Below are 24,124 nucleotides of genomic sequence, written 5' to 3' on the forward strand. Positions count from 1 at the left end.
GGCTATGATTTGTACTATGTAATTTTACGTTTTTCTAGTATGCATTTTTCTTTTAGGGTGACTTATAACTTCTTGTCCAGAGACTACGGATGTAAAATAACCTTTGGCTAATTCAGGTACATTTACAGGAATGTTTTATTAGTGCACAATGTCCCTGTCAACTAAATAAAGTAAAAAATAAAATAAATAATGAGTTGCATTAGATAGCGACATGACCCATCGTGTAAATGCTGGAAAAATTCAAGTTACACATTCTGTGACTTATTAAAGTACAATTCAAAGTAATGTCGACGGAAATGTACTAATTTAAATGAATTATAGACTACATGGAATTTCTGAGGTAAACTGCGATCGCATGCGCACAATGGAACCCGCCTGCCATCTAGCGGGCGACTTTAAGATGTGCGAGTCATTCCGCACGATGGACTAGATCTGTACATTAAAGGGTAGAATGGCAGTTACCAGCGAACAAATAAAGTATATAAAATGTCGGGCACGATAAGTTTTAATAATGTATTGCCTTTCCTGTCTGGGTTTTAATGTCAAGGCAAGGTATTTTTTAATGTGGTGGTAGAAGTGTAAGTGGTCGTCCAGATCTCTTGTGCAGTAGTAATCAGCGCCGATAAGGATGAACCAATAACAGTCATTTATAATTATTGAAGGATGTTAAGCTAATGTTATATGGCATGCTATAAAACGATTTTGTATAGAGACTGCTGGGGCGCTTGTAACAGGCTATCCTAAGAATCATTACATTTAAAAAGAAAATATCATATTTAAATGGCACAAACAGTAAACGACCAAGCAAGACAGTCACGCCCTGAAATGTTTTAATGCTGCTTTCTTAGCCTTCTTGCGCCCCCTGGAGGAAGACCCGCCGAATGCTTCAAATGCTGCATAATATGTGGTCATTTATTACTATATAATTTACATGTGATAGCTGCTGATTACCGTTATTACAATTACAATGCAGAAGTCATGCAGAAGTTTACGTGTCTGTACTACAGGCCACTTTTGCACATATGCTTTGAATGGATTTATATTTGATCAGATATTTTGTTTGTGCATTAATGAAACCAATGCAAATGCATTTCTCTAAAATAAGCGATTGCATCTGGAATGTGGAATCTTTATTAGTTATGTGAAAAAATATATATGCTATATTTAAAATAAAAAGTAAGAACTGTCATTATTAACGTTTTAATCTTTGCTCAAATGCAAATTTCCAGACCCATTATTGGAGTACTACTATAAAAACTATTGTATAATTACAATGTCACTTCTCGCCATGTATTTGAACAAATCACAGCTTCAGTAGAAAAATCCATCCAATCAGCACAAGCTTCCCCTAAAGCCCCGCCTCCCTGACAGTATTAATTAGTTTGGGCTTTGCTGTCCTCAGACACTGAGGAGACTGTGAACTCTGTGACTGTACAAGGACCACTGTACGTTTGATTTAAACCGTCAATATGGTTGATGCATTTTGTGCAACTTGGAAACTGGTTGACAGCCAGAACTTTGATGAATACATGAAATCACTGGGTAAGTAAAAATAAGATATTATTTTGCACAAAGACAGAATTCCTCTTAACACTTTGCACGTGCAAGGTGCAGCAGCACAGTCTGGTGTTTAATCGCATGACATTTTCTGTACAGTCTATATAATAATAATACTAGTTTTGTTCTGTCTGTAATGTTTTTATTATTATTTTTATTCTACAGGTGTTGGTTTTGCCACAAGGCAAGTAGGCAATGTTACCAAACCCACAATTGTCATCAGTCATGAGGATGACAAAGTTGTGATAAAGACGCTGAGCACCTTCAAAAACACTGAGATTTCTTTCAAACTAGGAGAAGAGTTTGACGAAACCACAGCAGATGACAGACATGTAAAGGTTTGTGTGTGTTTCTATTTCTTTCTTTAATTCACTGATTCATGCAGTGTCCACAGCACTTCAAAATTTTACTAAACAATTTAAAGTACTTTTGGCAGGTTAGGTATTATTTTACCTTACCACGATTTGACAATATATGATAGAATAATCATAAAGCCCTAATAAAAAACGAACTTTCATCTTTTTATCTCATTTCAGTCCACTGTAACCTTGGAAGGAGACAATCTTGTCCAAGTTCAGAAGTGGGATGGCAAGGAGACTAAGTTTGTTAGAGAAATCAAGGACGGTAAAATGATTATGGTAAGTTGCATTATTAATATTAATTTAGAATTTTAAGTCGAATGTTCTTTTTAATCAGTGTTATGGATATTTCATGTTCCTAAATGTCCTCTCCTCGTCTCTGCTGTTTCCAGACCTTGACCTTTGAGGGTGTGCAAGCTGTCCGCACATATGAAAAGGCATAATGTCATACCAATTAACACTTCAGTGTTACCCTGGCAACTTGACAGTATTACAAGGGAATTTTTACATTGTATTCTCAACTGAGTTTTCCCCTTTTTAAGACATTTTTTGTGAGACCTTTTATATAAAATGCACATTGTGAAGTTTTTGTGAACATTCCAGAATGTCTTTAATGTTGGTGGATTGTATAATTGAGGCCTGCCTTTGTGTCAAATTGAATGAAATACACGCATTTGATCAAAAACTGACTCTGTTTCTTACTTTCTTCTGCAGAAACTTTAGTTTTCTCAATATTCTGATAATAAAGTATAGTCGAAATATTTGTCACTTGAACAAGACAATATATAGCAGTTTATTTATGCACACATACATAATTTCCTGAAACAGAATTGAGAGATAAGAACTTTACATTTATTTACTAAATTTGAAACTTTTATCATTTTATACAATTTCTAAATAATTTTGTATTAATAAATTAAATTAAAATTAAATAAAAATTTACATGAAACCAAATAGATAAAATAATGCATTTAAATAGTTTTCTCTGAAGTGAACAATGCCTAGTTTGCTTACATTGTTCCTAATAGAAGATCTTATCGGTCTTTTATAGTAAATTATATAATTTCATCCAGTGCTAATGAATAATTAGAGATGGCAAAAGGTTGAGTTTTTTGCACTGTAGTTAATCTAATGAACTCAGACACTACAAGACTTCAGTTCTGAAGCACCATTGCTGTACATTTCACCTTCTATTTGCTCTAAAACACTTGAATTTGTGCCATAAACCCACATAAAATTTAAGAAACCAAACAAATAATCTATTAATTATAACTATAATTTGTTCTATAACCATAAGGTACTGCACAGACCTGGGTTTACATGTAATTTAGTTTCATTACACATAATCCAATCCGATTACGGACTGAATCCTGAAGTACTGGGATGATGACCACAAGGTAGTAATGATCAGCCATTTCTGTGCTTTAGATGCTAATTAGATTTTGACTTTGAGAGTCGATGCTGGGTCTCTTTAATCCAATACACTCGATTCATATCTGAGAAGATTGAACTTAACCTGTTGCCATTATTAACTATTTCACTGTGCTAGAGTTTCAAGCGCCCACTTCAGACTGAGAACTCACAAGACTTGCACAGTTGTGTATCATGAGAAAAAGGCTGTCTGAAGTCCTGAATGACTGTGTGTTTTACTTCTGGAGCCGTTTGAACACAGACGACTGACTATTTAAAAGGCTCTTTAGTGCGGGCCAGAAATATCTGCATTTGGATTGAAAATGCCAGTCTGGGAGAGGAACAGTCCTCAGTTTGTTTAATATAACGCTGGGATGAAGGATCACAAATCCCTTTGAAATTGACCTGTAGTAACCCCTCAATGAGTTGAACCTGCCAGGAGGGGACATGTTGTCACTGGGTCAAAGTTAATCCTGTAATCCGTGTTGCCTTTTACGTAGGAGCATCATTCGATCAATTTGACCAACCATGTTCAGATGCTGCATAGCCTGTAGTGTTACGTTACTGGCCCAAATTTGTCACAACCACTTGTACATTTAATTATCATATGTACAACCCGAATTCCGGAAAAGTTGGGACGTTTTTTAAATTTTAATAAAATGAAAACTAAAGGAATTTCAAATCACATGAGCCAATATTTTATTCACAATAGAACATAGATAACGTAGCAAATGTTTAAACTGAGAAATTTTACACTTTTATCCACTTAATTAGCTCATTTAAAATGTAATGCCTGCTACAGGTCTCAAAAAAGTTGGCACGGGGGCAACAAATGGCTAAAAAAGCAAGCAGTTTTGAAAAGATTCAGCTGGGAGAACATCTAGTGATTAATTAAGTTAATTGATATCAGGTCTGTAACATGATTAGCTGTAAAAGCTTTGTCTTAGAGAAGCAGAGTCTCTCAGAAGTAAAGATGGGCAGAGGCTCTCCAATCTGTGAAAGACTGCGTAAAAAAAATGTGGAAAAACAATGTTCCTCAACGTCAAATTGCAAAGGCTTTGCAAATCTCATCATCTACAGTGCATAACATCATCAAAAGATTCAGAGAAACTGGAGAAATCTCTGTGCGTAAGGGACAAGGCCGGAGACCTTTATTGGATGTCCGTGGTCTTCGGGCTCTCAGACGACACTGCATCACTCATCGGCATGATTGTGTCAATGACATTACTAAATGGGCCCAGGAATACTTTCAGAAATCACTGTCGGAAAACACAATCCGCCGTGCCATCAGCAGATGCCAACTAAAGCTCTATCATGCAAAAAGGAAGCCATATGTAAACATGGTCCAGAAGCGCCGTCGTGTCCTGTGGGCCAAGGCTCATTTAAAATGGACTATTTCAAAGTGGAATAGTGTTTTATGGTCAGACGAGTCCAAATTTGACATTCTTGTTGGAAATCACGGACGCCGTGTCCTCCGGGCTAAAGAGGAGGGAGACCTTCCAGCATGTTATCAGCGTTCAGTTCAAAAGCCAGCATCTCTGATGGTATGGGGGTGCATAAGTGCATACGGTATGGGCAGCTTGCATGTTTTGGAAGGCTCTGTGAATGCTGAAAGGTAGACTGCCTGCAGTCCAGATCTTTCACCTATAGAGAACATTTGGCGCATCATTAAACGAAAAATACGTCAAAGACGACCACGAACTCTTCAGCAGCTGGAAATCTATATAAGGCAATAATGGGACCAAATTCCAACAGCAAAACTCCAGCAACTCATAGCCTCAATGCCCAGACGTCTTCAAACTGTTTTGAAAAGAAAAGGAGATGCTACACCATGGTAAACATGCCCCGTCCCAACTATTTTGAGACCTGTAGCAGAAATCAAAATTGAAATGAGCTCATTTTGTGCATAAAATTGTAAACTTTCTCAGTTTAAACATTTGCTATGTTATCTATGTTCTATTGTGAATAAAATATTGGCTCATGTGATTTGAAAGTCTTTTAGTTTTCATTTTATTAAAATTTAAAAAACGTCCCAACTTTTCCGGAATTCGGGTTGTACACGTGTGCACAAAAGATTGGAATAATTAACATTTTTTTTTATGTTTTTGAAAGACGTATCTCGTGCCCACCAAGGATGCATAAAAAAAAAGAAAATTACAATAAAAACTGTTTTATTGTGATTGTGAAATATTATTACAATTTAAATGTATCGTTTTCTATTTGAAAATATGATTTATTCTTGTGATGCAAAGTTTAATTTTTAGTCTTAAGTGTCGCAATAAAAATCTTATATGTTGAATTGGTGCTCAATTATTAAAAATTGTTTGTATTATGATCAGTGTTTTGCAGGTTAATATTTATTTGATGAATTGAAAGTTCAATTGAAAAAAGTTCAATTGAAAGTTCAAAAGAAGTCTTTACCGGGGAAAAAAGAAAGATGAAGGGTAGTGTATCACCGTTTCCACTAAAATATTAAGAGGTAAAAGGTGTTTTCAAGATTGATAATAATATGAAATGTTTCTTGAGCACCAAATCGGCATATTACAGTGATATCTGAAGGATCACGTGACACTGAAGACTGAATAATGGCTGCTGAAAATTCAGCTTTTCCATAACATAAATGATAAAATATATTCAAATAAATTTTTTTTTTAATTAACAATATTTCATAATATTACTGTTTTGACTGTATTTTGATCAAATAAATGCAGTCTTGGTTAACATAAGAGACTTCTTTCAAAAACATATAAAAAATCTTAATTATTCAAACTTTTCACTGGTAGTGTAATTAAAAAGTAAACAGAAGTTCACTTAATTTTGGAGTTTATAGTGCAAAACAGCAGTATACCAAATATATCATAAACTTTGACACACTATGTAATAGTCTGGTTTGATTCTTGCAGAGAAACTGGCTGCTATTGCTCAACATAATATTTTGCAAGAGTCAGTGTGTTCCAGATTGCATAGTGACAGTTTAGTGTGACCCAGGACTGTCACGATAGCTTCACTCTAGCAGCAGATTGTGAATGGACTGTCTCGGTAACAAAAGCGTCGTAATTGGAGTGGAAAATAATCAGGCATTGTTCTCTACACTCACGGCTGACCTAAAAGCATGAGATTCATGTGCAACTTGCTCTGATTAATGAAACAAATGATTAACCACACATCACAACACAGTTTGTCAGGACAAACGCAGAGACAAGCAGCTTTACTGTGAGATGAGAACCAGTTTTGCTTTTGGTATCACCCAGTGTAAAAAGTAATGACCCAAATCAAACCTGTGAACTTTATCGGATGCTGCTGGGTTGCATTTTCTGTTATCTCGGAGAGTTTGAACAATGGTTTCCGAGGTTTTTGTAGCTTAATTTTTCACATAACTATCTAGTTAAGACTAATTTGCGCCCCAAATGTCATATAAACTTTGATTGGATGTGCAGCATTTTTGTTGGCAGAACAAAAACATACGATTAAAGTAAAAATTTGAAGAATATTGTGTCTGAAGTATAAGCTAGCCTAGTCACTATTAACATTTAGTGAGCAAAACTCTGTAATTAACTTAATTTACAAAACTGATGTGATGGAAATACTAACAAAACATGGTCTAAGAACGTTTTGCTATTAAAATGATATTTGTGTTATGTGAACATTGAAAAGGTTCCGTTTTTTGGTTATGCTAACATCAAGGAAATAAATTCAGTTTTATCATTTTGCAAACATTATTTTTAAATGTACTGTGAACATACTAAAAACATATGAACATTAAAAAAATGTTGATGTTTTGAGAACATTATTAATGACCGGATAATATTCTGGAATGACCAGGAATATTCCAGGAATATTCTGTTAGGTTACTGGAAGAACATTTGTTCATAACTTCAAGAAAACCTGTTACTGTTTTTAGAACATTCTCTGTTAGCTATGACTTTCTGTCACAAAACATTTACATTCCCTCAGAAGGAACTTTGCATTTCATATAGGCTATATTTACGATTTGGTTGATAGTGTGGCAGTGTAGGTGAAAAGACATAGTTACTTAATTCAGAAACTGAATACAAAAACCTATAGTAAAGTAAAGATTTTATTTCTTTTAGATCACCACAGGTGTTTTCAAAAGTGCCAAGACTACTGTGTAGACTAATTTTGTCTACTAAGTGACTGAGCAAGAGACAAAAAGCGAGAGGATATGGGGGGTCTATTCAGCCTCTCAGTCTATGTCAAGTCTCTGTGGCCATTTGTCAGGAAGCATGAATGCTAGCCTTCATCTTCTCCCTTTTTTTTCTTCTTTAGGCCAACCACAGTTCAGCTTTAAGCTGATTTTGCCTCGCTTCTTTGTGGGCCGAGAGTAGTCCGTTCTTCCATGGGCCAATAGCCTATAAGTTTAGGAGTGACATCATTATGCTCTTGCCAAGTGTCATGAAAGAAACTCTCCCCGTTGTTCCCCAATGAAAAGAAAAGAGGCAAAGAGGCTCTGGGAAAACCTGACACTCCTCCTTGCCAGCCATGGGAACTGTTAACACAGAAGAGAAAATATTTCTGTCGACAATGCACAGATTGTAATCAGGCACCGTTCCAGGACCAGGCCATGGTTCACTCTGGGACTGCTTTAAATTTTAGGCCAGTCGTTTTGCATAATGGCTAGTTATGTTTAGTGTGAGAGAGTGATTCAATCTAATGTGTCTTCATTTGGTGTCAGTTTCACATTTTCAGTCATGGAGAGATGTCTATGTGTAAACTGAGCACAGACATCCATTCGTGACTGAAAATCAACAGCCATCTATGGTATATATGTCCCAATATTGATTTTCATGGCCTTACTGAGCCAATGAGCACCACTCAAAATTACATACTAGTCTAATATCACAAACTTGCATAGGAAAACTGAAATTAGTAATAAAAAATTATAGAATGATATATATAAAATAAAAAAAATTCAGTTAAAAAATAAGATCTAACATGCAATAAGTGTACTTTATAGTAGGTTCAGTTAGGAATAGTCTCTGTTGGCTTGGAGATGTTTAAGTTTTTTTTTTTTTTTTTGGATGCTTGAACAGCAGTCTGGCAGAAACATTGAATAACTCAAAGCAGGGTCTGCATACCAATGCACTTGGCACTATTCGCAGCTTTTGGTAGTATTGTGAGAATGATGATTACAAAAACTGTAGATAAGGACATATTTCAGAATGCTTAATCTTTTTGATGGATCTCAATTAATTTTATTTTAAATAGGTATTTAGATTTAGTTATTTAATTTTACATAAAATGTATTTAAATTTAGGTTTTTATAAGACTTAATGGTAAGATGGTAAAAGAAAGATAGATGCATTTGAGTAAATTATCTAACAAAACCTTTTCACAAAAATTACAAAAGGAGCAGAAAGGTTACATGAGAGCATATTGCAGTAATGCCACCTACTGGTGACAGTGGATGTTAACATAATGGCCTGGGTGATACTGAAATACAGTATTTATTCAAAAACACCTGACTAAAGAAAATAGAAAATAATAATAATAATAATAATAAAAACATAAAATAAGTAATAAAAGAGCCCTCAATCAACTGTTGTGATTATTGCAAACATTTATTTCTCCTAAAACGTAAATCAGACCTTAAGCAGACTTCACAGTTACAGCTGCATTAAAGTTCCAATAGCATTTACAGTTGCATACAGGCTGTTTTTATTCTGCATACAGACCATATTGTTGATTCTGTGGAGAGCTTTATAAATATGATTTCAGTTTATGGCTATACATTGTACAGAGAATGACTTTGAATATCTGACCACAAAACCATGCAAAAGAAAAAAAAAAATCATGAATACAGTATTACATTATACATTTTTAGTGTGTTTCAAAACACAAATTAAATCTGGTTTAGATACATTTTTAAACAAAATTCATGCAAACATCATGCAAAACAATTATCTTTGAGAAACATATTTCTATCAAATTTGAACTGTAAATTAGATTTAAAAATAACACTACGCAAATTTTAAAGAACTATTGAAAAATGCTGTTATTCATCGCTGCACAGTTGCATGTAAACACACCAACACGTTTATAATCTACCAAGGTTAAACTAACTATCTTTTTTAAAAGTCTAAAAGAGACCTATTTCTGTTACAAGTGATTATTGTTATATGCATTTTTACAGGTTACTATACATCTTCTTTTTCCCTGACATGTCCTGACCAGGACTGCTACTTTGCCTAAAATTTCCAGATTTTGGCTGCGTTTTCTTACCAACATGCTATTTACAGTCCTCATACATTACGTGTACATGTATTTGCATTACTTTGACCGTTCTTTGTAGATCCCACCTTCTTGCATGCCACAATTGGTCATTTAAGCACAATGCCTGCACAACCTATTTTTCAGTCATTACATTCAGTAAGTACAAAAACAAAGCCAAAAACCAAACATTTTAGGCAAAGTATCAATCCTGGCCAGGACATGTCTGGGGAAAATAGAATCTACAGTCCCCCTAAGTTACTGTACATCAGAGAAAAAAAGCTCTTTGTACAGACATGAGCTTATCTCAATGGAGCCACATGCAGAACTCCTGCAGAAAAGACAGCGTCAGTAAAAGAAATGTCTCTGGGGCAGCCCACTGGCACAGTAGTTTAATGGTGTGTCTCACTAGTACACACCATTAAACACTCACTAACATCATTAAATCAAGTAATAAAGTAATGAGCCATCGAGCCACCAGGGGCAGTGCTGAGAAACACTGTTGTTGCATGCAATACTTTTCATCTGGCACATCATTTATCTTCTGTATGAGTATAATGTGCAATAGACAATTCAGAATGCCATTTAACTGGCTGCTCTGTATTAGGTAGGACTATCCATGTAATATTGCAAAAACACATCCACATTTTTACAGACATTATCGTACATAAACTATTGTTATGCGGAAAAATGTAAAAACAATGCAGTTGCATTGATGTTTAAGGCATTTTCTTGGATTTAGCACCACATTTTAGTTTCATTTTGTTATGCAAAATCCAGTGTGTTCATTTAAAAAGAGCACTGAATAAAACATTTGTTTCCTCTGTGAAGTATAGATTAGTTAGATACGTTATATTAAATAAAATGCATGGAAAGCTAAACAAATAAAACAAAAATAAAGTAACAAAAATAAAAAAAATAAAATAAAATGATGTATACATTCAGAGGAACTGAGCTTACTGTGGAAAGCTCTTATTACTCAGTGCAGTTGTTACTTCTGTAAACGGTTTAGTAAACTGTTTTAAAGATACATGAAATAGTTGTTTACTTATTTCTTGATTTATTATATCCTCCCTTCCAGTTGTGCGAACAATAAACAACTTGCAAACCCCATTCTGACAGCAAACACAGTGGAATGCTTTGAATTAGCACCCCATCAAAATGAGGTTATGTACCTTGTATGTATAAAATATTACAATCCTGAACCCACTGTAGTGTTCAGAAAGGAACTCTTTGTCCACCTTATGGACAAACAATACTTACATTCCTTCTTGGACATTAATAGATATTAATCATTCTGAAACAAAAGGCCAATCCATGGTATTAATACAAAGAGGGATAGCCTTAAGATTATATACTAAAAAGTGCAATATTTGCACCCTCTGTCCTTCAAAATGACAAATTATTTGAGAATGAAGTTTTCTAGTTTAAGTCGTTGCTGGTGTAGTGCTGTAGGATCCACTGTGAAGCTCTCCACTGCATCAGAGCAGCAGGTTCCTCAGCCTTCACAGGTCCGTCTTCACTGGCTTTGCTATGTTGTGTAACATCAGACTGAGAGATTTGTCTGGACTCACCACAGCGGTGGTGAAAAGGGGAAGAACGGATACTGAGTATCCTCCTCGTCCACAAAGAAACACTGGAAGTAGGGAATGTCCTCTGTAGTGGAAAAGACATTAGAAGTTGTTTTAGGATTATTTCAAGGAAAACAGGGAAACAGGAAACTTAAAATGTTTCTATTGTCAAGATGTTTTTTTACATTACTACAAGATGGCATTTAAAGAGTAGGTGCATGTATAGTTTGTGTGGTGTGATCTTAAAGCAAATAAAGGTTCCACATGATCTGAAGTCTACACTTGATATAGCGACAAAACTTACCCTCCTCTATCTCTGGAATATCTTTGGTGACATCAGGTTCTTCTCCTACAGAAGGGTAATAAAGATTTCTTTTAATTTATGATCTTAATCAAATTATTTTAAAATACATCATGGTTATCATAACAAATTTAAATGACAACTTAAACTTAAACTGAAATTTATTATAATTTTGTGTTTTAATTTAATATTTCAACTATACACACACACATAAATATCTTACTTTTTACTTCCTTGTCCATAACAGGTTCCTTCTCAGTTGGCTCAACTACTAATTACAGAACATTCACAAAACATCAGGTAAATGTTACATTTTACATGTTATGTAGTAACAGAATACATGGACTGCAATTTACATCAAAATATTTCTTTATACCACTTTATAACTGTTAAACTTATACTTATAAACTACAAAAAATTATAAGTATTTAAAAAATGTTACTGTGAAGGTCTGGAAAGTTCCTGTTTGGTATGTGCTAAACAGCTCAGATTTTCTTAGACATGTTTTCAATATTTCTTCTTAAGGAATATCAGATTCCAGTTAAGTCTACACATGCATTTTTAGCAAGTACTATTTGTAGATTAAACATTTTCTATATTCATGAGTCAACTATTATGTACTAGCCAGACATCATATGAACAGCTATTAATGTCAAGCGTGTTGATGAATATATAAACTAATGAATATTCTTGGAGTGTAAAGAACTGTTGCTAATATATATATATATATATAAATATATATATATATATATAGGCCTACTAGTGGTGGGCCGTTATCGCCGTTAACGTGAGACTCTTATCGGGCGATAAAAAAAAATATCGCCGTTAATTTATTCTCGGAGCTGGGTCAAGCAAGCTATGATGACTTTCACCTTGATATTTTATATAACCGACTGGCTGAGGCCAGCCTAAAAAGATGCTCAGGACAGTTGACGGGCCACTGCTGTGCATCGTCACGAAAGCTTATCTTTTTCACGTGTTTTTAAGCCTTATCGCTTGTCGATTTAAACATTAAAGCATCCAAACACAAGACGCGGAAAAGCTTAACAGAGTAGCTGGTTACTCGCGCGCTGTGTTCGGTGCGCACGAGAGAGATAGAGAGCCGCGTATCACGGACAGCGACACTGAACCGAGCTCTCTTCTGCAAAGTTCTCCTCGAAGCCCCTCCTGCACCTGAACGAACAAATACAAATCGCAGTTTGAACAAACAAAAAGATGTGAAAGAGCCCAATTCAGTACTCGCGGTGTTCTGGTGTTCAGGGCTCACGCAGAGAAAGACGTCTCAAAACACTTGAACATCGAATTTGCTTATTTTTGCTCCTGTGCCGACAAATACATACAAAATATGTCAAAATATCCACCTTGGAAATTATGCTCGAAAAAACTGTCAGTTACTTCTTAAGTGAAAGTAAACAGTTGAGGGAAAAAATGGGATGTGTATATCCCATTTTTGGAAGTCGTGGCCTAATGGTTAGAGAGTTGGACTCCCAATCGAAAGGTTGTGAGTTCGAGTCCCGGGCTGGCAGGAATTGTGGGTGGGGGGAGTGCATGTACAGTTCTCTCTCCACCTTCAATACCACGACTTAGGTGCCCTTGAGCAAGGCATCGAACCCCCAACTGCTCCCCGGGCGCCGCAGCATAAATGGCTGCCCACTGCTCCGGGTGTGTGCTCACAGTGTGTGTGTGTGTTCACTGCTCTGTGTGTGTGCATTTCGGATGGGTTAAATGCAGAGCACGAATTCTGAGTATGGGTCACCATACTTGGCTGAATGTCACTTCACTAATATTGGATGCGTGACAGCGCCTAATTTAGCTACTGGCTGCTGTAATGTTAATCTAAGAAAATTAAAATGAAAATCACTCACTGCTCTTGACTGAATTACTCTGTAGTTTTAACAGTCAAACCAAAAATTATTCAGACACCAGATATAATTTTTGATATATATAGCAAAACTGTAATAATGTGAGAAATGTTGAAGGTGTCTGAATAAATGTAGGTTTGATTGTATATTTCATTTTTACATTGAAGACTATCCAGTGCTATTTTACATTTAATTATTTGGTTTCTGTACCTTGACACCTACAAACTTGAAAAAAACTTAAACAGTGTGTAAATAGCACAAATAAATAAAAATAAACGAACATACAAATTAAACAATTTCAAACAGGGCCCACTGGTACAACCTTCACCGGGGCCCCGCTGACCCCAGCTACGGCCCTTATCACGCCTGTTTCACACATACTCCGTCTGCAGTGCGTATAGTTGCTTGATAAACCCCTTCTCAAATACTTACTGTTTGTCAATTTTATTTGGGTAACACACATATTCTGAATGCCTTTGGCAGAATTCGAATGAGCCATTTTAATCTAGATTAATCTAGATTAATTTCAAGATCACAGTGAGATTAATCTAGATTTAAAAAATGTATCTATGCCCACCACTAATATATACACATATAAACATTCTGTGTTAGTATATCACTCTATGCAATCAGCCATAGCACCTTTCTTTAAAGGTTCCTTTTCTTCTTTGACCTTCTCACGGGTGATTTCTAGCATCAGGAGAGATATTTTTAGTCGCTGATACAACAATAAGAACAACTTATCTTTTTACACCCCTTACAAAACTAGAAGAAAATGATATTGGTATATTTTACCTTTCTTTTTGGGCTCTGGTCTGATCTTAGCTTTTGGAGCCTCTTTATCTAGAATAGAAAAGGTAATAATTTCTTGAAAATAATGGATATAAATAATTTGTTGTGGTAACCTTTAATCTAAATTACAGTTCAAAGTGATTCACAAAGAAATAAGAATAAAATGAATATAAACTAGTACACAGTTCACAAAAATAATCTTCTGATTTAGGTCTATTGCCTACAAATATCACACTTCAAAAGATTCTGTCAATTAACATATATATACATATAACAATTAACATGATATTTGTATAACAAAGCTGCTGTTACATACTGTAGCTTTCCGACATACCTTTCCGTGCAGGTTTAGTGATGTTTTTCAGTGCTTCATGTTCTGTGTTGTGGAGAACACAAACTGGTTAAGATGCATTCAAGTTTTATTTACATTAATTATAGGACAACGAGAGCTGGATATAATTTACATTAATTTTTTACTGTATATATGTAAAGTACAGAGCAGGAAAAAAAGACTAAATCAGTAAGACATAAAATAAATGATACATAGATACACATTATACATAACAAGCAGAAGAGCCAATCTGGCTGAAAGCGAATCAGCATATTCTTATATTGCTTTTATGATAATATAATATAATATAATATAATATAATATAATATAATATAATATAATATAATATAATATAATATAATATAATATAATATAATATAATATAATATAATATAATATAATATAATATAATATTAAACTGTATCTTATGTAAGATCATTACCTGCTTTAATATGTGCTGTCTTAGTAACGTTCATCAGAGCATCACGGTCTAGAAAAGAAAAATCTTTCACTCACTCGCATGTGAACATTACGGGGCAATAAGCTCCTGTTTAGTTGTAGCTCGTTATGTCTACAGTTCATGAGCAGCTTGTGTAATTGAGAAGTTTTAATACCTTTTTTTGCTGTTTTCAGCTTTTCCTTGGAGACTGCTGGTCTTACCTTTACACCGACAGTCTCTGGCTCTGTAAGAGACACAAGCAGCATGTGGTTTAACATAAGCCAAGGAATTTTAAGCCTTTTTTTCCAGCCTGGTAACTGTATTTCTAACATGGACAAAATACCTTTGATTGTTCTGTTGTCCATCCGCAAAAGTGTGATTTGATTTTGAGTGGACTCCAGATCACTCTTCATTTCACCAATGTCCTTCCTCATCAAGTCCAGAAGAGACAGTTTTTGGTTGATAGAGTTCAGAAGTTCCAAGTCCAAACCAATAAGACCAACATCATCTGTGTATTCAGAAGTGTTTTGAAACACACACACACAAACACACAAATAATTTTTTTTTTGTAAAAGACGTGCAAAGGTCTAACCTTTTTTAGGTGTTGGCTTTAATGACTTTTCTTTTGAGACTTCAGGCTCTATAAAACAGTATTGTGTCATGTGATAATCATTTTACATAATAATCATACAAAAGAAAGCAATACTACATGCAGGACGATTTCAATGACATCCATACCTTTCTTTACAGGTGCTTGCTTAACTTTCTCCTTGAAGACTTCAGACACTGTAAAGGAAATAATATAAAGATTTTGTTCTTTTAATTATTGTTTAATAATTTATTTAAATTGGAGTTAAAATATTGGTAATTCTAACCTTTCTTCTCAGGAGCTGGTTTAACTTTCTCCTTGATGACTTCAGCCTCTAAAACATTCATAAAATAACATTGAGATCAAATAAAAGACTTAATAAAGCATGTGAGCATAGTACGTAAATCAAACCTTTCTTCACAGGGGTTGGTTTAGCTTTCTCTTTGACAATATCAGCCTCTAAAATAATAAGAGTAACAAAAAAACATTGAAAAAAGCCCTATGGCTTGGATAAAAATTGATGACTCGCCTCAAGTAACTTGATTTTTTTTTAGAGGCTGAAACCTGATTTGCAGAACAGGATATCACACTAAAAATAGAAGCAAATAAACTCATACCTTCCTTCACGGGGACTACTTTAGCTACTTCTTTGATGGCTACAGCTTCTAAATTAGAGAAGATAAAAACCATTTATAAAATATAAAACAGATAAGGAAAACTGAACCTTTTTCAGTAGTTTAATATAACTTAAACTTTATACTATTAGATGTTAAATGGTATTAATCTCACAAAAAATACCTTTCTTTGGTGCTGGCTTTGGCTTTTCTTTGGTGATTTTCAGTTCTATAAAACATTTGGAGTAGCACTTTAAAATAGCAAATGACACATAGCAAATAAATTGACAATTTTGTAAGGTGAACTAGATAAGTACCCTTTTCTTTAAGAACTGGTTTTGCCTTTTCCTTTGGAACCTCAACTGAAAAGGAGCGAAATATATATACGTATTTGTTTCTGAGAAAAATCTTGAAATATGAAAACGTGCATTTAGTATTTAGATTGCAAAAGATAATGATCGATGACACTAAGTATTAATACCTTTCTTTTTAGGTTCTGGCACTGGTTCAGGTGTCTTTTCTTTATGAACCTCAGGCTCTATAAAAATGCAGTTTCAAGTGATGAATGATCACACATTGGGAAACAACATCATTACAGGATGATTTTATTCACATCCATACCTTTCTTTACAGGAGCTGGCTTAACTTTCTCCTTGATAACTTTAGCCTCTGCAATTATAACAACATACAAATGTTTAGAGAAAGCAAACATTTTCTTTGCACATTCTTAATTTGGCTTATGAATAATGGCAATTTGATAACAGTAAATCAAACCTTTCTTCTCAGGAGCTGGTTTAGGTTTCTCTTTGATTACTTCAACCTCTAAAATCATGATAATATATTTAAAGCTTTAACATTATCTTTAAACTTGGCAAAATAGAAATATGTTAATATTAATTGCATTACCTTTCTTTGGTGCTGGTTTTGGCTTTTCTTTGATTATCTCAGATGCTGCAAAATATAGGGGTTTAACGTCAAACCATTTAAAAAAAATCAGGCAGATATTCCAGTTTCAAACAAGTCTGACAATGGACTCCAATACATTCTTAATATATTTAGCTATTGAAATGCTGAGATAAAGTATTTTCTCTAATTTTTGCTATGGGAAAATCTCACCTATTTTTGGTGCCAGTTCAGGGGCCTTTTCTTTAGCAACTTCAGGCTCTAGAAAACAGTTTTAATTGATGTAATGAATAATCATACAGAAATAAAAACGGCACATGCAGGATGCTTTCACTGTCATCCATACCTTTCTTTACAGGAGTTGGTTTAACTTTCTTTTTGATGACTTCAGCCTCTGAAAGAAAATATTTAGTTGAATGAGAAAAACTTGATTGAGTAAATTAAAGCCTGCTCTTAAACTTGACATCACATATCAAGCTACAATACAAAACTATTACCTTTCTTCTCAGGAGCTGGTTTAGCTTTCTCTTTTATGACTTCAGCCTCTATAGAGTGTTGATAATAATAAATAATGAAATTTTTTTTGCATGATATTTATTTTGGAATTTTTTTATTACATTTCAAAATAAATCAAACCTTTCTTCTCAGGAGCTGGTTTAGCTTTCTCTTTGATGACTTCAGGCTCTATAATGGTAATAATAATAAAATATTTAAAGCATGAGCATTATCTTAAAACTGGCAAAAATAGAAAGTTCTAACATAGCTCTAACTGTTTTTCACAAATAAATTGCATTACCTTTCTTTGGTGTTGGCTTTGGCTTTTCTTTTGTTATCTCAGGTGCTGTAATAAAAATTTGAATAAAATAAAATATTGGGTAAAAATTTAAGTTTGAAGAATACCTTACAATGAAGTTTGATACATTCTTAACATTGTTAGCTTTTGAATATTAAATATTTTTCTCAGTTTTGTATGTGGAAATCTCACCTATTCTTGGTGCCGGTTCAGGTACCTTTTCTTTAGTAACTTCAGGCTCTAGAAAACAGTTTTAATTCACGAATATAATAACCATCGTTATACAACAGTCATCATTCAGAGAAAAAAAAATACATATGCAGGATGATTTCACTGATATTCATACCTTTCTTTTCAAGTCACAATATTGGTAACTCTTACCTTTCTTTTTAGGCGCTGGTTTAGGTTTCTCCTTGATGACTTCTGAAATTGTCAAAATAAAAACATTCAAAGATGATAAAATACATATAATACTAATACAGTATCAATGTACTCCTGTAAACCTCTAAAAATTTACAATGAAAGCACACATTATCGGTCTGTGTTGAAAAAAAGCTATTTGGGGTTTTGGTTCATGGGCCTTTTCTTTAGGAACTTCAGGCTCTATAAAACAATATTTTTTTCATGTGATAATTTTATCACTATACAGTGGAAAGTTACAACATATGCAGTAGGATTTCAGTGATATTCATACCTTTCTTTACAGGAGCCGGTTTAACTTTCTCCTTGATGACTTCAGCCTCTGAAATAATGAAAATATTTGCAGAATGAGAAAACTTTAGTATCTTCATTGAATTTGAGTAAATTTGAGATTAGTTTTTAATTTGAGCACTTATCAAGCTCCAATATTGGTAACTCTTACCTTTCTTTTCAGGTGATGGTTTAGGTTTCTCCTTGATGACTTCTGAAACTGTCAAAATATAAACATATTCAGAGATGTCTAAATACATATAATACAGTATCAATGTACTCCTATAAACCTCTAAAAAGTTTACAATGAAAGCACACATTATCGGTCTGTGTTGAAAAAAAAACTTTTTGGGGTTTTGGTTCATGGGCCTTTTCTTTAGGAACTTCAGGCTGTATAAATCAATATTTTTTTCATGTGATAATTTTATCACTATACAGTGGAAAGTTACAGCATATGCAGTAGGATTTCACTGATATTCATACCTTTCTTTATAGGAGCCGGTTTAACTTTTTCCTTGATGACTTCAGCCTCTGAAATAATGAAAATATTTACAGAATGAGAAAACTTTAGTATCATCATTGAATTTGAGTAAATTTGAGATTAGTCTTTAATTTGAGCACTTATCAAGTCACAATATTGGTAACTCTTACCTTTCTTTTCAGGCGCTGGTTTAGGTTTCTCCTTGATGTCTTCTGAAATGTTTAAAATATAAACATATTCAAAGATGATAAAATACGTATAATACAGTATCAATATACTCCTGTAAACCTCTAAAAGGTTTACAATGAAAGTACACATTATCGGTTTAAAACTTTTGGGGGTTTTGGTTCATGGGCCTTTTATTTAGGAACTTCAGGCTATATGAAACATTATTTTTAATCACTATACAGTGGAAAGTTACAACATATGCAGTAGGATTTCACTGATATTCATACCTTTCTTTACAGGAGCCGGTTTAACTTTCTCCTTGATGACTTCAGCCTCTGAAATAATGAAAATATTTGCAGAATGAGAAAACTTTAGTATGTTCATTGAATTTGAGTAAATTTGAAATTAGTTTTTAATTTGAGCACTTATCAAGCCAGAATATCGATAAATCTTACCTTTCTTTTCAGGCGCTGGTTTAGGTTTCTCCTTGATGACTTCTGAAATGTTTAAAATATAAACATATTCAAAGATGATAAAATACGTATAATACAGTATCAATGTACGCCTATAAACCTCTAAAAGGTTTACAATGAAAGCACACATTATCGGCCTGTGTTGAAAAAAAAAACTTTTGGGGGTTTTGGTTCATGGGCCTTTTATTTAAGAACTTCAGGCTCTATAAAACATTATTTTTAATCACTATACAGTGGAAAGTTACAACATATGCTGCAGGATTTCACTGATATTCATACCTTTCTTTACAGGAGCCGGTTTAACTTTCTCCTCGATGACTTCAGCCTCTGAAATAATGAAAATATTTGCAGAATGAGAAAACTTTAGTATCTTCATTGAATTTGAGTAAATTTGAGATTAGTCTTTAATTTAAGCACTTATCAAGCCACAATATTGGTAACTCTTACCTTTCTTTTCAGGCACTGGTTTAGGTTTCTCCTTGATGACTTCTGAAATTGTCAAAATATAAACATATCCAGAGATGATAAAATACATATAATACAGTATCAATGTACTCCTATAAACCTCTAAAAAATTTACAATGAAAGCACACATTATCGGTCTGTGTTGAAAAAAAAACTATTTGGGGATTGGGTTCATTGGCCTTTTCTTTAGGAACTTCAGGCTGTATAAATCAATATTTTTTTCATGTGATAATTTTATCACTATACAGTGGAAAGTTACAGCATTTACAGTAGGATTTCACTGATATTCATACCTTTCTTTACAGGAGCCGGTTTAACTTTTTCCTTGATGACTTCAGCCTCTGAAATAATGAAAATATTTACAGAATGAGAAAACTTTAGTATCTTCATTGAATTTGAGTAAATTTGAGATTAGTCTTTAATTTGAGCACTTATCAAGTCACAATATTGGTAACTCTTACCTTTCTTTTCAGGCGCTGGTTTAGGTTTCTCCTTGATGACTTCTGAAATGTTTAAAATATAAACATATTCAAAGATGATAAAATACGTATAATACAGTATCAATGTACGCCTATAAACCTCTAAAAGGTTTACAATGAAAGCACACATTATCGGCCTGTGTTGAAAAAAAAAACTTTTGGGGGTTTTGGTTCATGGGCCTTTTATTTAAGAACTTCAGGCTCTATAAAACATTATTTTTAATCACTATACAGTGGAAAGTTACAACATATGCTGCAGGATTTCACTGATATTCATACCTTTCTTTACAGGAGCCGGTTTAACTTTCTCCTTGATGACTTCAGCCTCTGAAATAATGAAAATATTTGCAGAATGAGAAAACTTTAGTATGTTCATTGAATTTGAGTAAATTTGAGATTAGTTTTTAATTTGAGCGCATATCAAGCCCCAATATCAGTAACTCTTACCTTTCTTTTCAGGTGATGGTTTAGGTTTCTCCTTGAGGACCTCTGAAATTGTCAAAATATAAACATATTCAGAGATGTCTAAATACATATAATACAGTATCAATGTACTCCTATAAACCTCTAAAAAGTTTACAATGAAAGCACACATTATCGGTCTGTGTTGAAAAAAAAACTTTTTGGGGTTTTGGTTCATGGGCCTTTTCTTTAGGAACTTCAGGCTCTATAAATCAATATTTTTTTCATGTGATAATTGTATCACTATACAGTGGAAAGTTACAATATATGCAGTAGGATTTCACTGATATTCATACCTTTCTTTACAGGAGCCGGTTTAACTTTTTCCTTGATGACTTCAGCCTCTGAAATAATGAAAATATTTACAGAATGAGAAAACTTTAGTATCTTCATTGAATTTGAGTAAATTTGAGATTAGTCTTTAATTTGAGCACTTATCAAGTCCCAATATCGGTAACTCTTACCTTTCTTTTCAGGCGCTGGTTTAGGTTTCTCCTTCATGACTTCTGAAATGTTTAAAATATAAACATATTCAAAGATGATAAAATACGTATAATACTGTATCAATGTACTCCTGTAAACCTCTAAAAAGTTTACAATGAAAGCACACATTATCGGTCTGTGTTGAAAAAAAAACTTTTGGGGGTTTGGTTCATGGGCCTTTTATTTAGGAACTTCAGGCTCTATAAAACATTATTTTTAATCACTATACAGTGGAAAGTTACAACATATGCTGCAGGATTTCACTGATATTCATACCTTTCTTTACAGGAGCCGGTTTTGCTTTCTCCTTGATGACTTCAGCGTCTGAAATGAAAATATTTGCAGAATGAGAAAACTTTAGTATCTTCATTGAATTTGAGTAAATTTGAGATTAGTCTTTAATTTAAGCACTTATCAAGCCACAATATTGGTAACTCTTACCTTTCTTTTCAGGCACTGGTTTAGGTTTCTCCTTGATGACTTCTGAAATTGTCAAAATATAAACATATCCAGAGATGATAAAATACATATAATACAGTATCAATGTACTCCTATAAACCTCTAAAAAGTTTACAATGAAAGCACACATTATCGGTCTGTGTTGAAAAAAAAACTATTTGGGGATTGGGTTCATTGGCCTTTTCTTTAGGAACTTCAGGCTGTATAAAACAATATTTTTTTCATGTGATAATTTTATCACTATACAGTGGAAAGTTACAGCATATGCAGTAGGATTTCACTGATATTCATACCTTTCTTTACAGGAGCCGGTTTAACTTTTTCCTTGATGACTTCAGCCTCTGAAATAATGAAAATATTTACAGAATGAGAAAACTTTAGTATCTTCATTGAATTTGAGTAAATTTGAGATTAGTCTTTAATTTGAGCACTTATCAAGTCACAATATTGGTAACTCTTACCTTTCTTTTCAGGCGCTGGTTTAGGTTTCTCCTTGATGACTTCTGAAATGTTTAAAATATAAACATATTCAAAGATGATAAAATACGTATAATACAGTATCAATGTACGCCTATAAACCTCTAAAAGGTTTACAATGAAAGCACACATTATCGGCCTGTGTTGAAAAAAAAAACTTTTGGGGGTTTTGGTTCATGGGCCTTTTATTTAAGAACTTCAGGCTCTATAAAACATTATTTTTAATCACTATACAGTGGAAAGTTACAACATATGCTGCAGGATTTCACTGATATTCATACCTTTCTTTACAGGAGCCGGTTTAACTTTCTCCTTGATGACTTCAGCCTCTGAAATAATGAAAATATTTGCAGAATGAGAAAACTTTAGTATGTTCATTGAATTTGAGTAAATTTGAGATTAGTTTTTAATTTGAGCGCATATCAAGCCCCAATATCAGTAACTCTTACCTTTCTTTTCAGGCACTGGTTTAGGTTTCTCCTTGATGACCTCTGAAATGTTTAAAATATAAACATATTCAAAGATGATAAAATACGTATAATACAGTATCAATATACTCCTGTAAACCTCTAAAAAGATTACAATGAAAGCACACATTATCGGTCTGTGTTGAAAAAAAAAAACTTTTTGGGGTTTTGGTTCATGGGCCTTTTCATTAGGAACTTCAGGCTCTATAAAACAATTTTTTTAATCACTATACAGTGGAAAGTTATAACATATGCAGGAGGATGTAACTGATATTCATACCTTTCTTTACAGGAGCCGGTTTAACCTTCTCCTTGATGACTTCAGCCTCTGAAATATTGAAAATATTTGCAGAATGAGAAAACTTTCGTATTATCATTGAATTTGAGTAAATTTGAGATTAGTCTTTAATTTGAGCACTTATCAAGCCACAATATTGTTAACTCTAACCTTTCTTTTCAGGCGCTGGTTTAGGTTTTTCCTTGATGACTTCTGAAATTGTCAAAATATAAACATATTCAAAGATGATAAAATACATATAATACACTATCAATGTACTCCTATAAACCTCTCAAAAGTTTACAATGAAAGCACACATTATCGGTCTGTGTTGAAAAAAAACTATTTGGGGTTTGGGTTCATGGGCCTTTTCTTTAGGAACTTCAGGCTCTATAAATCAATATTTTTTTCATGTGATAATTTTATCACTATACAGTGGAAAGTTACAACATATGCAGCAGGATTTCACTGATATTCATACCTTTCTTTACAGGAGCCGGTTTAACTTTCTCCTCGATGACTTCAGCCTCTGAAATAATGAAAATATTTGCAGAATGAGAAAACTTTAGTATCATCATTGAATTTGAGTAAATTTGAGATTAGTCTTTAATTTGAGCACTTATCAAGCCAGAATATCGATAAATCTTACCTTTCTTTTCAGGTGATGGTTTAAGTTTCTCCTTGATGACTTCTGAAATTGTCAAAATATAAACATATTCAGAGATGTCTAAATACATATAATACAGTATCAATGTACTCCTGTAAACCTCTAAAAATTTACAATGAAAGCACACATTATCGGTCTGTGTTGAAAAAAAAAACTTTTTGGGGTTTTGGTTCATGAGCCTTTTCATTGGGAACTTCAGGCTCTATAAAACAATTTTTTTATCACTATACAGTGGAAAGTTACAACATATGCAGGAGGATGTCACTGATATTCATACCTTTCTTTACAGGAGCCGGTTTAACCTTCTCCTTGATGACTTCAGCCTCT

The 24,124-nt window shown here is 33.7% G+C and overlaps 2 protein-coding genes across 2 annotated transcripts in view; one reads left to right on the forward strand and one right to left on the reverse strand.

The window, feature by feature from the left end:
• Positions 1 to 1,382: 1,382 nt before the first annotated feature.
• fabp7a (fatty acid binding protein 7, brain, a) lies at positions 1,383 to 2,601 on the forward strand. Its single transcript, XM_059520059.1, has 4 exons — positions 1,383 to 1,542; positions 1,723 to 1,895; positions 2,094 to 2,195; positions 2,309 to 2,601. The coding sequence occupies exons 1-4, from the start codon at positions 1,470 to 1,472 to the stop codon at positions 2,357 to 2,359; spliced, it is 399 nt and encodes a 132-aa protein (XP_059376042.1). The 5' UTR covers positions 1,383 to 1,469; the 3' UTR covers positions 2,360 to 2,601.
• A 7,643-nt stretch (positions 2,602 to 10,244) lies between these two features.
• si:ch211-266g18.10 (titin) overlaps positions 10,245 to 24,124 on the reverse strand; it is a 41,332-nt gene continuing 27,452 nt past the window's right edge. Inside the window, exons 70-97 of the mRNA XM_059520060.1 lie at positions 18,612 to 18,659; positions 18,444 to 18,491; positions 17,942 to 17,989; positions 17,753 to 17,797; positions 17,593 to 17,640; positions 17,454 to 17,501; positions 17,303 to 17,350; positions 17,170 to 17,217; positions 16,960 to 17,004; positions 16,828 to 16,875; positions 16,675 to 16,722; positions 16,535 to 16,591; positions 16,371 to 16,415; positions 16,238 to 16,282; positions 16,057 to 16,104; positions 15,851 to 15,898; positions 15,726 to 15,773; positions 15,589 to 15,636; positions 15,443 to 15,490; positions 15,194 to 15,358; positions 15,026 to 15,094; positions 14,854 to 14,901; positions 14,415 to 14,456; positions 14,084 to 14,131; positions 13,931 to 13,978; positions 11,650 to 11,697; positions 11,430 to 11,474; positions 10,245 to 11,210 (exon numbers count right to left, since the gene is read on the reverse strand). Of these exons, the coding sequence (XP_059376043.1) occupies positions 11,125 to 11,210; positions 11,430 to 11,474; positions 11,650 to 11,697; positions 13,931 to 13,978; positions 14,084 to 14,131; positions 14,415 to 14,456; positions 14,854 to 14,901; positions 15,026 to 15,094; positions 15,194 to 15,358; positions 15,443 to 15,490; positions 15,589 to 15,636; positions 15,726 to 15,773; positions 15,851 to 15,898; positions 16,057 to 16,104; positions 16,238 to 16,282; positions 16,371 to 16,415; positions 16,535 to 16,591; positions 16,675 to 16,722; positions 16,828 to 16,875; positions 16,960 to 17,004; positions 17,170 to 17,217; positions 17,303 to 17,350; positions 17,454 to 17,501; positions 17,593 to 17,640; positions 17,753 to 17,797; positions 17,942 to 17,989; positions 18,444 to 18,491; positions 18,612 to 18,659 (1,508 nt within the window). The 3' untranslated portion in view covers positions 10,245 to 11,124. The remainder of the gene's footprint in view (positions 11,211 to 11,429; positions 11,475 to 11,649; positions 11,698 to 13,930; positions 13,979 to 14,083; positions 14,132 to 14,414; positions 14,457 to 14,853; positions 14,902 to 15,025; positions 15,095 to 15,193; positions 15,359 to 15,442; positions 15,491 to 15,588; positions 15,637 to 15,725; positions 15,774 to 15,850; positions 15,899 to 16,056; positions 16,105 to 16,237; positions 16,283 to 16,370; positions 16,416 to 16,534; positions 16,592 to 16,674; positions 16,723 to 16,827; positions 16,876 to 16,959; positions 17,005 to 17,169; positions 17,218 to 17,302; positions 17,351 to 17,453; positions 17,502 to 17,592; positions 17,641 to 17,752; positions 17,798 to 17,941; positions 17,990 to 18,443; positions 18,492 to 18,611; positions 18,660 to 24,124) is intronic.

This window comes from Carassius carassius, chromosome 32 (genome assembly GCF_963082965.1).
Source record: "Carassius carassius chromosome 32, fCarCar2.1, whole genome shotgun sequence".
Taxonomy (NCBI): Eukaryota; Metazoa; Chordata; class Actinopteri; order Cypriniformes; family Cyprinidae; genus Carassius; species Carassius carassius.

Bases quoted from the DNA above. Each gene is read 5' to 3' on its own strand.
- fabp7a (XM_059520059.1), top strand. From the start codon at position 1,470: ATGGTTGATGCATTTTGTGCAACTTGGAAACTGGTTGACAGCCAGAAC. The intron at 1,896-2,093 runs GTTTGTGTGTGT...ATCTCATTTCAG, and splicing joins CAGATGACAGACATGTAAAG to TCCACTGTAACCTTGGAAGG. The intron at 2,196-2,308 runs GTAAGTTGCATT...TGCTGTTTCCAG, and splicing joins AGGACGGTAAAATGATTATG to ACCTTGACCTTTGAGGGTGT.